The 15470-nt window shown below is 53.8% G+C and overlaps 4 protein-coding genes across 4 annotated transcripts; 3 read left to right on the forward strand and 1 right to left on the reverse strand.

Moving 5' to 3' along the window:
• Positions 1–2411: 2411 nt before the first annotated feature.
• On the forward strand, positions 2412–3816 carry J4E85_003541 (uncharacterized protein; the record flags this gene model as incomplete). The annotated part of the gene is made up of 2 exons (XM_051467808.1): positions 2412–2923; positions 3054–3816. The coding sequence occupies 2 exons, from the start codon at positions 2412–2414 to the stop codon at positions 3814–3816; spliced, it is 1275 nt and encodes a 424-aa protein (XP_051328967.1).
• A 4398-nt stretch (positions 3817–8214) lies between these two features.
• J4E85_003542 (uncharacterized protein) lies at positions 8215–11407 on the forward strand (the record flags this gene model as incomplete). Its single annotated transcript, XM_051467809.1, has 3 exons — positions 8215–8514; positions 8568–9167; positions 9503–11407. 3 exons carry the CDS (start codon positions 8215–8217, stop codon positions 11405–11407), a joined length of 2805 nt encoding a protein of 934 aa, XP_051328968.1.
• Positions 11408–11950: 543 nt separating this feature from the next.
• Positions 11951–12899, reverse strand: J4E85_003543 (uncharacterized protein; the record flags this gene model as incomplete). Its single annotated transcript, XM_051467810.1, has 3 exons — positions 11951–12075; positions 12124–12341; positions 12589–12899. The coding sequence occupies 3 exons, from the start codon at positions 12897–12899 to the stop codon at positions 11951–11953; spliced, it is 654 nt and encodes a 217-aa protein (XP_051328969.1).
• A 546-nt stretch (positions 12900–13445) lies between these two features.
• Positions 13446–14859, forward strand: RBG1 (GTP-binding protein rbg1; the record flags this gene model as incomplete). Its single annotated transcript, XM_051467811.1, has 6 exons — positions 13446–13466; positions 13522–13542; positions 13596–13638; positions 13690–13895; positions 13943–14614; positions 14662–14859. 6 exons carry the CDS (start codon positions 13446–13448, stop codon positions 14857–14859), a joined length of 1161 nt encoding a protein of 386 aa, XP_051328970.1.
• Positions 14860–15470: the final 611 nt, after the last annotated feature.

Raw genomic sequence — 15470 nt, forward strand, 5'->3', positions numbered from 1 at the left:
ACAGTAATGTCCGTCTTCACAACCGTTTACCGCTGGAGAAGTATCTAGATACATTCCGCGGACATCCGCAAAGCCGACAAGGCCCGCATCAAACATGTCTCGGTATATAGAATCACGAAAGCACACACGTCACTGTGTGTGCATCTGGCCAGCCCACGATGCATGCCGAGGATATGCCACCCCGATGCAGGATCTCAACTTTTTTTGTATCAAGTAATGACTGACGTCACATTGCTGACGTGAAACTTAGCTGGCACAGATCCGCACAGCCCACTCTCACCGTGACCGTGGGCGAGTTCCGTCCCAAACCAAGTAACTTTTGGACTAAATCTTGACACGTGCAACCAACAAGCTCAATCCTGGTTGACGCGGAGGTTTTGTCCGCGGTGGACCTGACTCCTCACTTGGGCCGTCAAGACACCGGAATCTGTTACTCGACGCAGTTATGTGCAACATGCAATTATTATACCATAGTACAGTGATGTGAGGATATGCAGGTTGTGGCGTCGTCGACCCCTCAGCTAAGGCGCGCAATCTCGCAACGAAGCTATTCCAAGGCCGTGGGACTCCCGAATCGGCAGGCGCGAATTGCACCCCTCTAGCACCTGCATGGGCATAGACACCACCGGAACGTCTTACACATGCCCAGTGTACCCAATTCCAAAGCTGCGGACCGCTCAGTTTGATGCCAGACGGCTGCTCTACCGTAGGTGGTTATTGGTGGTGAGAGGCTACACCGACAAGTGGATACTACGCGTGTATGGCATTCTGCTGCCCGGACTCCGACGACAACGAACATTGCCATTGCCAGTGAGTATCCGTCACTGTGGCACTCTCTGCATCCCTGCGACAGGCCACGATCTGGACCCGTTGATCTTAGCCGATCGCAGCGGTGGTAGGACGAGAGGTGGTCCAGCTATGAGCGCAGGAGCGAGCGGTTTTATTGTACGGCTGGCAGGCTGTCATGTGTCTTTGACTGTGTGGTGCAGGTGCCGCACCACTCAACACCCAGCGACCCCACAGCAGCGAGCAAGACGACAGGGTGGTGGCTTGCGCGATAATGTGCAGCACAGACGCCATGTGCGCGACCGATCGCGATGACGCCAAGGCTGGCCTGCTATCCGAGCGGTTTGCGAGTGGGTGCCCAGGTGAGTGGAGTCAGATAAGTCTTTTGCCATCAGTCGCCATGATGCAAACTGCCCATTGTCTGCAATGAGGAAAAGAGAGGGTCGCGCAAACACCTGTTGGCAGGCGATGATCTGTTGTGTAGCGCGCGCAGCCCGACACAGCAGCGATCGGCTCGCCTTAGCCACAGCACTCCAGACAAGCGCTCGGTTCCCCGTGTCCTTGATCCGCCCGAACCGGACTGGCCCAAGCGGCCATGGGCAAAGTAGCTCGAGATCGGCGTTCCCTATTGCGGGACCAGGTGTCTTGACATGAAATCACGCTCGAATCACAGCCGCGGGGGCTCACACGGTATGGCGCACTAACGAGGGGCCTTGAGAACCTGCGTTGCGCCAGGAACACGCACAAAGGGTTCCTGGATTTGTGCATGGGGATGCGCAGGAGAGGCAGCAGAGGCAGCCAGAGTCAGAGGTGTCTGGAGCAGCAACATGGGTGAAACATGCAATCAGAGGGCGAGGGCGATGGTGCGCTCCCTGCCCGCCACGGCCCCGTGCGGTCTTTAATAGGAGCGGCAGCATGGGCGGCCTCGTTTGTCGCTTCAGCCACGGCATTGCCGCGTACCTTTTGAGGAGGAGGCGGCCGGGGTCTCGCTATCAGTCACGTTGGTCGGGCGTGGGCTGTGAGCGTCCGGCTGACCCCAGATGCCGCGTGCCATGTTTGCGACCAAATAATAAAAAGTTCCTGGCCGCTGCCACCGCTGCACCCATCTCACTCCCTTCCTTAACCTTGATTATTACCGCTGCCGGGTCTGAAACGGGGATATTTGGCCGCATTTCTGAGGCTGCGAATCGAGACTCTCTGTTGGACACAGTAACTCCATATCAGAAGCTCGGGCATCACCCCACTTGTCGAATAGCATTCCGGGACCTGTCCACACGCTTTATTTTTGAAATCAGCGCCTCTCCAGCTAGCAGACGCCTCTCGCACACATCTTGGATTATTATTTCTACCGCCCACGCCTGCGCTGCCCTGCATTGTCTCTCAGCCGCATCTCGCTCTATTACCTCCGACACCTCGGAGGCTGTGCAACTCTCCGCTGCCTTGCTGACGAAGCGGACAACAAAGCAAACACCCGGCCGGCGACTTTTTTACTGCAAGCATGACTGTCCACAAGGTACCTATACACATCTCCCCAATTGACCGCCGCGAGTTGCGCTGACCGTGCCGCCTGCCAGGAGCCCATCAACGTCCGACCCGCCAGCCAGCAACGGCACTCGTCGAGCACCATGGCCGGCTCGCTCCCCAAGAACCGCCCGCACTCGCACTCGATATCCGCCGCCAACCTCAACCCGGCGCATCGCGTCACACGCCGGAAGAGCATGAGCCAGACGCCTGCGTCCAATGTCGCGGCCATTGCGGCGGCGGCCAAGGGCATGTCAGGGGCGCCACTCGAGGGAGGCAGCAGCAATGGCCTGCGCCGCTCGTCCAAGCCGACGTCGCAGTTCCGGGGCCCCAACATGGCCCTCCACTCCACAATGGCGTCGAGCATGCCCGGCAATGGCGCGCAGTTTGGGCCCAGCAGTTATGGCGCCGCGGCGGCTAAAAGCGAGGCTCTCACCGACGGACCGACACTCGCAACCATGTTGGAGCAGGACAAGGCCAACTCCAAGTCGCGGAACCGTCGCGCGAGCGAGGGCTCTCGCCTGTCCAAGGGCGACGGCAAGCGAAGTGGTAGCGATCTGAGATGTGAAAAATGTGGGAAAGGCTACAAGCACAGCAGCTGTCTGACCAAGCACCTGTTAGTAACCCTTGGCCGACTATGGCCCTCCCACATACTTTCACGACTCATGACGAATGCCCTTTCCTCTCTCGCACGCACACATAGACTGCCATGCCTCTTGATAGTTCCGCGTTGACTTTTCTTCTAGTTGGGAGCACACGCCTGAATGGCAGTACACATCTAAGCTGCTCATTTCCAAGCACCAGCAGGTCCAGCTGCTCGAGGCCGCCTCGGTCCTCGTCGCCATGAACAAGGAGAGCGACGGCGAGACCAGCGACCGCTCGTCCCCGCCCGCCTCGGGTTCGTCTGACCTGCGTGAGGAGTTGAGCTCCACTGAAACTACCCCGCCCCCGCAACTCGACGACCATGCCGTAGGATCCTACCCTCACTCGCACTTTGGCACCCGCTCCCTCAAGCGCTACTCGGCCAACAGCTCCGCTTACAGCCAGTCGTACCAGTCCACCGTCTTTTCCGACAACGGTAATGGCCACCACTATCGCCAGTGGAGCAACGTGTCTGACCGCCCCACTACGTCAGGCACCTCGGTTGCCGGCTCCTACCATGACGATGCCAATGACCATGCTGACCTCGCTGCCGCCGTCGGCCTGCTGAGCTGCTCGTACGGCACCCCCAAGACGGGACCCGTTGCGCTCCCGCCGGACGTGCCACCCGTGCCCCCGCTACCAGCAAAGTATTTCGACCTGAATGCCCGTACCCTGTCAGGTAGCACCACCGTCACCGCGCAGCAGTCGAGTATGCGCAACAGCTACCGCTACCACAGCGAGAGCAAGGACGTCGACATGGACGACGACCACTTCGCCGACGAGGAGGACTACCGTTACTCCAACTCGCGCAGCCGCGGCCGCATCGACGAGGACGACGACGAGATCTTCGGACGGATGGAGGAGTAGGAGCCTTCTGCGCTTGACACGCCCTTACGACGTCCCGACATCTCTTGCCATGTTTTTTTCCATCGCCTCCATTTCCCACCGTACTTCCGGCCCTGTACCACAAACCAAATACCAGCCATTTAGCAATCTATCTCCGCGAAGGAAAAAGACGCAGCCTGCACACCGAGGAGAGGGCCGTCACAACCCCGACGACGCCCTTGAGGTTAAAGTACAGGTCAATCATCCGAACCTGCCGTCTTTTGCTCACCTTTGCGTCGAGAGCCTAGCACCTGCAACAAATATCCCGGAGTTTTTTTCTCTTTTCCTTATCTTTTTTTCTCTTGCTCAATCTTCATCTCTTCACCAAGAAACTTCAGCCTATTTTGACATAAACCCATATAACTTTACAAATACTTTCAATGACGAGGAGGACGGGAGAGCTATCATGGCTGCGCTGGATAGCGTGGCCTTGGTGCCAGGTGAGGAGAGGCGAGGGGTCTTTCCAATGTGTGTATGGTCCAGCCATCTTCTTGTATATTCGGCTGTGGAGGAAACCTTTTTTTCGAAACGAACCTTGGGGATGAGAGGAATCAAGATTGAAATGCCAAATAAAACATCTCAGTCGAAAGGGAAGAGTGCCCAACGTGCGATTGTATTTGCTTTGAGTGAGGAAATCGAAGTGCTCCCGACCGAGCAGGACCCCGTTCGTATAAGAAAGCCCAAAGCTGACCAGAGACGAAGAAATTGACAACACAGAGAACGGGAAAGAGAGGCGGGGGCAACCGGTCCTTTTTACACCCCAACCCAACCCAACGTTGGGTCGCCGAGATAAAGCGTGCTGAGACGCGGAGCTGCGAGCTGACTGGAAAAGCGGCCAAGACCGTTGAGGTTGGGGGGAAAATCGTGCTTTACCTTCCTCAGTTGATAGCTTAGTTTGGCACACCATGATCCGGGGCGCCGGGTGAGCGTTAGTACCCAAACACTGGGCTAGCTTCGTTGTTGCTGGAGATCCGACTGGATGGCTGGATGGGATGGTTGCTTCCGGGCTGAGAGGTAAGTAAGAGGGAGAGGTGTTAGAGTTCGTGGTGATGGGTATTTGTTACGTCGACGGGATATCATCGTGATGTTTGTATGTTGGCTGTCAATGGTTGGATGGTTGGGTCGAGTGGACGGGTAGGATACCCCGCTATGCTATGCCATGCCATGCTACCCCACGGGATAACAACAACATCACGTCAAAGGCTGATCGTGATCGTGACACCTTGGCATAGAACCAAGGAAAAACCAAGATGACAGCATGTTGATATTGTTCCTCGGACCAGCTCTTATATAAAGCAAAATTAGCTGACGTACACCTCCAACAACCCACCTCTCCTTCCGTCCCCCGTCCCGCAACACACATCTAATCAGGTGTGGATCGACGACGATCCCCAATCCTACATCATAAGCGAGACCCATCAGCGTTGGATATGCTGAGTGAGGCGGGTCGACAGCATCACCAACTTCCTGTATGGGTAACGTGTGCGTGTTTCAAGTTGCGTGGTTGTGGAGATGAGGATCTTCGATCTGTGATGGGGCGCGTGAGGACTTTGTTGGTTGGTGGGGGGATAAGGCTGAAAGTGGGGTATCGTGTATCGTGATGAGGGAAGGATGCGAGGACGCGTGGTTTGTTGTGGATTTGGCGCGGTGGGTGGTGTGGGTGGAGGGGTGGGTTTGGTTGGTATCGTGATGTTTGTTTGGCGTGTGAGGTGCTAGGTCCACGGGTTGGTTTGGGAAGGTATGACGACAGATGATCTGCGGTCTTAGTAGGATGGGACATAGAGGGGTGGCACCTCATACAAGGGAAAAACTGAACAGGTCTGCAGACTACATTAAGGTGAGTACATGCAAAATGGGTGTGTTAACATCGATGTAGATCCCAGGGTGTTCACTTTTTCCCTAGGTTGACGTGGAACGGCACCGTACAACAGAGCAAGTCAGTTCTCAGAAGGGAAGAATTGCCTTGGTAACATGCAATCTATCTTGTATAATATTCAGAAGCAGGACCCTCTTCATCCCTTTGAATCTGACTCTGGCAAGGGTATATCCGATCATACAGAACCAATATCTCCTAAATCGGGCTTTCTCCCGCTGGACTTGCTTGGAGTTCCAGTCGAAGGTGCCGGATGCCTTCTGCTTCTTTACGCGAGAGTCTATACATTCACATTATTTAGCCAAGTTCAACAGCGTAACGCCACAGCAATAACTGCTATAAGCAACATGTTACGATACCCAGTGGGTAACTTGACATGGAAGGAGGAGAGCAAGGGTTGTATACGTACTGCGAGGCATGATGCTGCTATGCGTACACGAATTTCAGCATGAGTACTTCCATGTACGATAGTCCGCCTGCCGTTCGTTGTTGTTGTCGAATGCCATCCTGTCTTGGTGTATCGCGTTTGTTTATCGATGAGAACGAGGATCGGAAATATCGAAGCTGCAATAGGTTAACATTGAACTTCTTCAAGGAACAACGAGCAGTTGTTGTATATCAGAGCAAGGCTGTAGGGACTGAAACACCTGACGCGTGTGAAGCAGCATGAGAGGCAGGAAGAGGCCACCCCAGAGCACTAGCAGAGCTAAAGCGTAGGTGTTCATTGCCCAAGAGTGTGCGTGTAGGTATGTGTGGGGTTTCTCGAGGGGAGGGAAGACGTACTGCGGGTGATAGGTGATGGATATCGTCCAGTCGGAATTCGAAACTAATGATATGGTTAGCAGTGTCTGCACAGTCAAAGGTATGTAAGTATCGGACGATGGACGAGTCGAACTATAGGAAGGAGAAGACTATGCTCGATCGACCAAAGTCGAGGGGCAGGAAGACACCTTACCACGCACAGCTTCGGATGAACAGACGCAAGAGAACAGGCTGGGTATATAGTCGAGGGATGGTCGTGTGAGGAGTTGGAGTGTCACTCAGCTTTGCGGTCGCCATGCGACATCGTGCAGTGTCGCTCCACGTCCATATCATGCAAAGACCTGCGCCTGGCGATTCTCTGGCCATCTCGAAGTTCTTCCTAGTCTCTTTTGTATCGCTTGAATCTGCGCAGTCGTGGGTTCGTCGGGCGAGGATCATGGTAGACACGATGGCATTCTTGCGGCAGTCGTGGGGGTAAAGAGCTTCACTTACAAGGTATGCTGTACGTAGCTTACCAGAAGATGCAGACGTCAACTGGAAAATTCGTTATACCTCACCTCACGCTAGGACGGCCATGTGGCACGATAATTCGTGAGGAAGGTGGGGGAGTTTGAGATGGGAAGGCGCGGCCGTCTACATGACCCAGCACAACTACAATACCGCTACACTACCAGATCAAACTGCTACTTCTTGCAGTGACATGATCCTCCATCAAGCTCAAAACCCTCTTCGTTATCAAAACCACTTCTTCAAAAGCCATAAGCGTGCTCTCAGGAACCTACCTGCCTAAGTCTCAGCGCGTCGCGCGCTGCGACTCCAAGACCTATTCTACGCTGGATAGGCCTTCTTTCTACTACGCTGAACAGTCGGGGGATATAGGTTTGTCGCCTACATCAATGTAAAAACATGCGAAGTGGGTGATCCAACGTCAACGTAGGCTCCAGATGTGACAGGGAAAGACTGTACGTAGCATCGCAGACAAGTCTCGCTAGACCGAGGCCATTAAGATACCCATAAATACACGATCTTGCATCGAATATGGTGGGTACTTGTGAAATCTTCAGGTTTGGTGGGTCACTGAGCATCGTGCCTTCCGGATTTGAAGCATCCATACAAGTCAAGCCGCGTTGTGAGAGACTGAGGCATATCAAAGGTTGGATGAAGCAAATGGTAATGAGAAGCAGCAGATGGCTGGCAATTAGAAAGATATAAGTGCCTGGGAATACTCAAATATCAACAGATCTTTTGATGCTCAATACGAAGTGAGGCAGCTGAATTGCCCATCTCAACTCTGGCTGGCTTCTGAGTTTGTCTGAGCTTGTGCTGTACCACGCATCGCTGTGTAACCTTCTGGAGATATATTGAGGCCCGTGCTAAGTGATGCATTGCAGCAAGTCATCCAAATATCTGGTAGACGTGTTCCTGCAGGATGCGCATGCATGTTGAGTACCCAGCGACAAGCAGCGGGTGTCGTTCGATTTCATCTCAGACATGTGAAATCGGTCTCTGATGGAGCGATGTTCAAATCTGGGTCTAATTGAGATACATGCAAACATGGAACCCAAGACAATGGCTTTGTAGTTGTGGGGATGGAAAAAGATGTGGCTTCGGGCATGGCGTCACTCACGACCCTGCAGATCCGCACGGTTGCATGTTGCGGCTCTCCGGCGCTCACAACTGCGCGACCCAACACATGTCAGACAACTCGATGCCCTCCGACGAGCGCTGACCCACCCTTTGCTCCAATGCACCCGGCCGTCTCCATACTTGCCGATAATGTCGTCAAATACCACCACCTGCTCGCCCCGCTGCTCTACACCGTCCTCGCGGCTGTCGCAAACGTACACACACCGGTCCAGCATTCGCTGCTCATAACGACGATATCCTGGCTGATAGTATGGGTGCCGACTGTCTTTTGGGTGGGCATATATTCAAACAGCGACAGCGCCAAGAGGAAGACAAGCTGGCTGGCTGGCGCGCTGCTGGGTCTGTCTGTAATATGCGACCGCGCGGCATGCGATAAGCAGGGCATTTGGGCGACCAAGGTACTTTCAGACGGGATAAAGGGACAACATGCGACCGTCTAACAGCACTTCAGGCCCTAATTCCCTTCTTCACCGTCCTGTTCTCCGAGAACCAATTGGTCGCAAAACACCTTGCCCTACCCACCTGGACTGTTCTCGATGGCCCTGCAGCCGAGACCAAGACCCCCCCGGAGCGACAGCCTCATACCGCATCATACGGGATACTGGCAGTTCTCGTCGTCTCTGCGAGCGCTGTTCTAGGCGTCTACGCAGTTCCTACCACGGTCGCGCTCGGTGTCAGCAGTGCCATCTTCGCTGCTACTGGTCTTGTCCTGTTCGAGACCACCATACAAGCCGCGACAGAAGAGGGCGAGGGTGGCAAGCGAGGACTTGGGTCTGCGAACGGGAGTACGTTGCGGCGCGCCTCAGTGAGCGGTGCCTCGAGGCCGCAACGATTAGCTGCGCTAAGAGATGTCGCTGTGGCCGTTGCAGTTGTGTGCGGAATTGCGTCTATCCTTACCGAGTCGTCCTTGACTGCAAGCACGATATCTTGGGAGCCCGTATACAGAGAGTACAACCGAGAGTGGAGGGATGTACACAATTTCCGCATCCTGCAGCGCTTCTTGTGGATGTTGCCGGTTCACACCACTGTAAATGTTCTTGTCTTCGTTCTGGTACGTACTTTCTTCCATATTACTGTTGAACTACCTAATTACGCTGTCCTGTTACCAAACGCGGGTCTGGCGTCCTGCCGCGTCGTACCCGTCGCCATGGCTTTCACCCCAGCTTTTACTTTCCGGTTCCAAGACCAGAGACGTAGCTTTCACTCTCAACGTACTGTCACAATATCAAACTAACTAGCCGATAGATCTCTCAATATGGCGCTGTAAATACCTCTCTGTTGGCCATATTCTCTCACCTTGCTGCGAAACTACACTTCGCCCCGACCTTTTCCGCCGTTTTGTTTACCCTCATTTACGACGGGGCGGCACTTGTACACTTTTTTGAGTCATCCGGATCTCCCATTGTCATGGATTCGCGGCGCTCGAAGCGACTGCGTCGCTTTATCTTCATCGTTATGGCTCTTGCAGTGGGGTCTCTACTTTTCGGACGTTTCACTGGACCACCAACGTATCAACACATCACGCATGGTGTTCTTACCGACATACCACTTTCCCCGCCTGGGATGCCACTTGCTCCGGTGTCGGTAGATCTGACCAAGGGTCATCCGGCTGCGCAATTGATTGACGCTGCAGAGGCAGACTTCCAAGGCACCCTTAACCGACAATCCAAGTCGCTCGCTGATGCGGTTCGAGAGTACCGACGCAGGAACGGGATCTCGCCACCTCCGCACTTCGACAAATGGTACGAGTTTGCGACGCGCAACGGTGTTGTGATGATAGACGAATACGACACGATTAATGAGATGCTGCTACCGTTTTGGGCGCTCAAACCATCGACGATTCGGTCGCGCATTGCGAATGCGTTAGGTCATGAAGATAGCTCCATGCTTGCAATTGCGATACGCCATGGCGCTGTAGAGAACTTCCAAGGCGGCGATGAATGGCAACAACAGGCTACCATTGGCATGATGAAGCAGTTTGTCCAGTATCTGCCCGACATGGATCTGGGCTTCAACTTACATGACGAACCGCGAGTCGTCGTGCCCGACAATCTGTTGTCGTCGATGGTGGCAAAGGCGAGGGACGAAATTCTACCGCGCACTGCGAAGAACACTGCACCTCGCAATGCCTTCTCTGCCCGTCCAGAAGACTTGAGTGATGGTACACGGTTTGCTGAAGTTAGCACGACCAAGTTCAATCGCTTTGCGCATCAACAGACATGGACGCATTCGCGGCTGTCATGCTCCCCTGGCACTCAGGCCCAAACCTTCGAAGACTACGCTGCCGATAACTTCACCGCGTATGCCGCCAGCGACCTTGGCTTTATTTACAACACAACCGCCTTCTCTGATATCTGTAACTCGCCTTCGTTCTCGTCAACGTTCGGATTTTTCGAGCGCCCCAACGCCTTCAGTATCATCCATGAGCTGACACCCGTCTTCTCACAGTCGAAGATCTCCAGCTTCCAGGACATCCTATACCCCAGTCCATGGTACTGGATGGGCAAAGTAGGCTACGACGAGACGCACGACACGACCTGGGAAAACAAAACCAACAGTCTCTACTGGCGCGGCTCCACAACAGGAGGTTTCAGTCGCAACGGCGGCTGGCGACGCCAACACCGCCAACACGTCGTCCAACGCCTGAACGCGCCCGACACCGCCAAAGTCCTCGAACCCGTCTCCAACCCCACCTCAACCCACGCCGTAACCTCGATCGAGCGCAAAGCCCTCAAAGACCTCATCGACGTCCACTTCTCCCACATCGGCCAATGCGACCCCGGCGACTGCGACGCCCAAAACGAATTCTTCGACGTCACCGAACGCGTCGACGGCCAAGACGCATGGTACTACAAGCACCTCCTCGACATGGACGGCAACGCCTTCTCCGGCCGCTTCTACAGCTTCCTCAAGTCTCGCAGTCTAACCTACAAAATGGCGCTATTCCGTGAATGGCACGCCGAGTGGCTACGGCCCTGGGTGCATTATATCCCCCTCTCCCTCCGTGGCGACGAACACCTCGATCTTGTACGGTGGTTCAGCGGTACACGGGTCTTTGACGATGATGGCGATGGCGTTATTGAGAGAGTCAAGGCGGATGGAAGCAAGAAGGGCGGGAATGGCGCGAGTGAGGGCGAGAAGAAGGCGAGGCTTATTGCGAAGAGGAGTTCTGAGTGGCATGATATGGTGTTGAGGAATGTGGACTTTGAGGTTTGGTTCTTTAGGTTGCTGTTGGAGTATGGGAGGGTGGTGGATGATAAGAGGGAGGAGATTGGGTTTGCGGGGCCGTAAGGATGGGGGTGAGATGTGGTGAGGCGGAGGGTGTGAAGGAGAAAATGGGGTTGGATAGATGGAGTTGGAATACATTGCTGTTCTGTTTGGCGTGTTCTGAGGATTGTGCATATAATAGTTGATACTTTCAGTTCGTGTGTACGCGAGACTGGGTGTTGTTGTGATTCAGTCGACTCCACTGACTCTCCCACCTCATACAAGGAAAAACCTGAACAGGTCAGCAGCCTACATCAACGTAGAAACCTGCAAAGTAGGTGGGCTAACGTTAATGTAGGCTCCAGACCTGTTCAGTTTCCCCCCCTAGGTTGACGTGCTCCGGCTTGCATGTTGAATGACCTTTAATCAACGTAAAAAATGACTAGCATAGTAGTCCAACGAAAAGCCCGTGTTCACATCCTAATCTCCCATCGAAGAACTCCTACTCGATAACCGCTTCCAACCCGCTACTCTATTCGTAAAGTATCCACGTATCCGTCTCCACATCTTCTTCCAGAACCAAACAATACTATCGATGATGGAACGGATCTGCGAACGAGGCAGAGCCTACTTCCTCCCCGTTCGGACGCCGTACTCGGAGTAGAAATGGCACGTTGTGTTGTGAACGACGCCGGATGTGTCTTCTTTGAAGACGTTGCAGCCGTAGGTTGCGGCGTTGGGTGGTGTGTACACTGTGGGTGGTTAGTTGTGTGAGGTAGACTGGAAGGGTTGATGCTTACAATGTAGTGAAACTGCATAGTCTGTGGGATGCGGATTGGAAATACGATGTACACCGAGCGTATCAGCCATGTATGTGACGTCGTTTTCAGCGAAAGTAGTCTCTTGGGTTTTGATCATGGGCCGCTGGTTTTGTGCGTCGTCTTCGGTGGGGGTTGCGAAACGGGTTTCTGTTAGGCTGCCTTTGAGGACTTTCATGATGCAGTGGGCGTTTGCGTGGCTGGGGTGATGTTAGTACTGGGTCTTGTAACGCCGAGTCGCGCATTCGAGAGTGCGAGGTGTATCCATGATGAATTATCGAAAGGTCGTCTTACCGGCGTGTCTCCTGCTGACACATCGATCAAAGTAGATCGGCGAACGAAGTCGCTTCATCGTGCAGGAGACTGAAGCCATGGGATGTTGTTCGCGAGGTAAGGCATGCTAATGTCAACAGTCGCAAAATCTTATTACTTACTCATGAATCGGACTCTTCTTTCCAGGTCCCCATACCAATATGAGCTGTTCGGTTAGCACTCTTCGTTGACTCGAGAATCCGGAACTGTACCAAGTTACTCTTGCCGTTGCCTTTGTCGACAACATTCCGTGTGTATGGTAATGTCTCGGATGGAAAGTAGTATTTCTCCCACTCCGACTCTTCCGAGGTGTATGCTTTCATCAACTCCTGGAGTTCATTCTCGTCTACGTCATCCGAGTCTATGCCGTTGCTGGGGCCGAGCACCTTGTTGATCTCCTGCACGAGCGAATGGAAGTTATCCTCTTCAGTGTTGCGACCGATCATGGTAACGATGTTGATATGTGAGGAAGAAGAAATGTGGCGAGCGTGTCGTTGGTTATGATGTTATTGCAGACGGAGTTCCGACAAAGAGAGTTCGGTGCGCGGGCTTTAAATACACACAGCCTTTGGAGAGTAAGAGCGTTGGCTTGCCTGCCTTCAATGCTGCTTGTGCAGGACTGGGCTTGCTTCATTATGTAACAAATCGCGCGTTCTGAGCTTGTGCTATGTGGATCCATGGCGGTCAGCAGTTCGCCGACATGTGATGCACCTCATATGCTCAGCCAGAGTGGTGGGTATGGTCACCGATGTGAAGACCCCGAACGCGGCTTCTATCGGGGAACTTTATGAAGGCCTCGAGGAAGCATGCATGGAAGCCGAGATGGAAGGGTGCTGCGCTGAGCGCTAACCTTATCGGGTGGCGGTGAAAGGTACTGCCGGGAAGCCGTGCCCCGCTTCGTCATTGGCGGCGTGCGTCGCATCAAATTTCTGAACAACAACATCGCCTCTCCACGCCTGCCCAGAGCAAGTCAGGATACACAGTAATTCAAGATGGCGACCACAGTAGACAAGGCAAGTATTGAGTGCCGCAGCATATCGCCATTCCACGCGCTAACAGGGTGTGCAGATCAAGGACATCGAGGCCGAAGTAAGCCACACCCCAATACGCGACCGTAACACGATGACTTACACGAGACGTAGATGGCCAAGACCCAGAAGAACAAGGCGACGTCTTTTCATCTTGGTATGGCCTCATGGACGGATACTGCATACTGGTATGCTTATACATGAACAGGGCAACTGAAGGCAAAGCTCGCGAAGCTTAAGAGAGAGCTGCTCGAGCCCTCGTCCGGTGGCGGCGGTGGAGGTGTAGGATTCGATGTTGCTAGGACTGGTGTTGCCAGTGTTGGTTTCATTGGCTTCCCCTCCGTGGGCAAGAGTACGCTCATGAGCAAATTGACCGGACAGCACTCCGAAGCCGCTGCATATGAGTTCACAACGGTGGGTTGGATACGCTTGGTACTAGAATCAGTACTGACAACATACAGCTTACTACAGTACCTGGTCAAGTCATGTACAACGGAGCCAAAATCCAGATTCTCGATCTTCCCGGTATTATCCAAGGTGCGAAGGACGGTAAAGGTCGTGGACGACAGGTCATCGCCGTCGCAAAGACCTGCCATCTGATTTTCATCGTTCTGGACGTCAACAAACCCCTCACCGACAAGAGCGTTATCGAGAACGAACTGGAGGGCTTCGGTATTCGAATCAACAAGAGCCCGCCAAACATTGTGCTCAAGAAGAAGGACAAGGGAGGCATCAACATCACCGCGACGGTTCCCCTCACACATATCGACCATGGCGAAATCAAGGCGGTGCTGAACGAGTACCGAATGGCAAACGCCGACGTAGCTATTCGATGCGACGCCACGGTCGATGATTTGATCGATGTTATTGAGGCCAAGGGACGAAGCTATATCCCCGTCATCTACGCTTTGAACAAGATTGATGCTATCAGTATCGAGGAGCTCGATTTGCTCTACCGTATTCCGAACGCTTGTCCCATCAGCTCCGAGCACGGGTGGAACATCGATGAGCTCCTCGAGCAGATGTGGGAGAAGCTCAATCTCGTTCGTGTTTACACCAAGCCCAAGGGCAAGATGCCGGATTACTCGGCGCCAGTGGTATTGCGATCAACAGCCTGTACCATTGAAGACTTCGTAAGTCTCCCCCTCATCTTAAACGCGACGCGCTAACCGCTCTGTAGTGTAATTCCATCCACAAGACAATTGTCGACAACTTCAAGCACGCTATTGTTTACGGGAAATCATGCAAGCATCAGCCCCAGCGTGTGGGACTTTCTCACGAGCTTGCCGACGAGGATATCGGTATGCATCCCAGTATTATCTCTCTAAATGGATATCGTGAGCTGACGACCCGACCAGTCACTATTGTCAAGCGCTAGATAAGGTCTCGTGATTACGAGATACGACAGGCGTTATGGATCCGGCCTTGGGAAATAGTGAGTAGAGCAGAAGGGCCTTCTGGATGGCTGAACATGTCTCACTGCGATACCAATACTAGGTCGCAGCATGAAGATGACGAAGAGAGCGAGGCTTGGAGCCGATCTCGCGGCCTGGATTGGCCGAGGGCTCGTTCCAGTAGCACCGCGGACGACATCAGGACGACACTAGCACTGGGCAACGCAGCTTACGGCGCGGATCGTACCTGCCAATCGCCAATGCTCGACTGACTGGTGGCGGTCCGATACCGTCCGCAAGCTATCAATACCAGGCCTTTGCTTCCCCTGCCGAGGAGGCGTCATTCAAGACATTGCCGTCGCGGACCCTCGTGGTAATGGCGCCGCTGGAGTTATTGGAACGGGGTCAGCATGTCGCATTTGTTTTTATTCCATATTTGCTTCGGAATTTGATGGATTCAGATCAGCATTGTCTGGCCCAATTTTTGAGGCGTCGGTTTTCCTTATTGGTCTGCTAACGGGCGCAGCGGTCGACTCGGAGAAATCAGCAGGGGTTAGTTGTGCTGGCGACTCAGAGGGCACGCTGTCAGTCGGGC

This window comes from Alternaria conjuncta, assembly GCF_024043145.1.
Source record: "Alternaria conjuncta strain BMP 0040 chromosome Unknown scaffold_4, whole genome shotgun sequence".
In the NCBI taxonomy this organism is placed as follows: Eukaryota; Fungi; Ascomycota; class Dothideomycetes; order Pleosporales; family Pleosporaceae; genus Alternaria; species Alternaria conjuncta.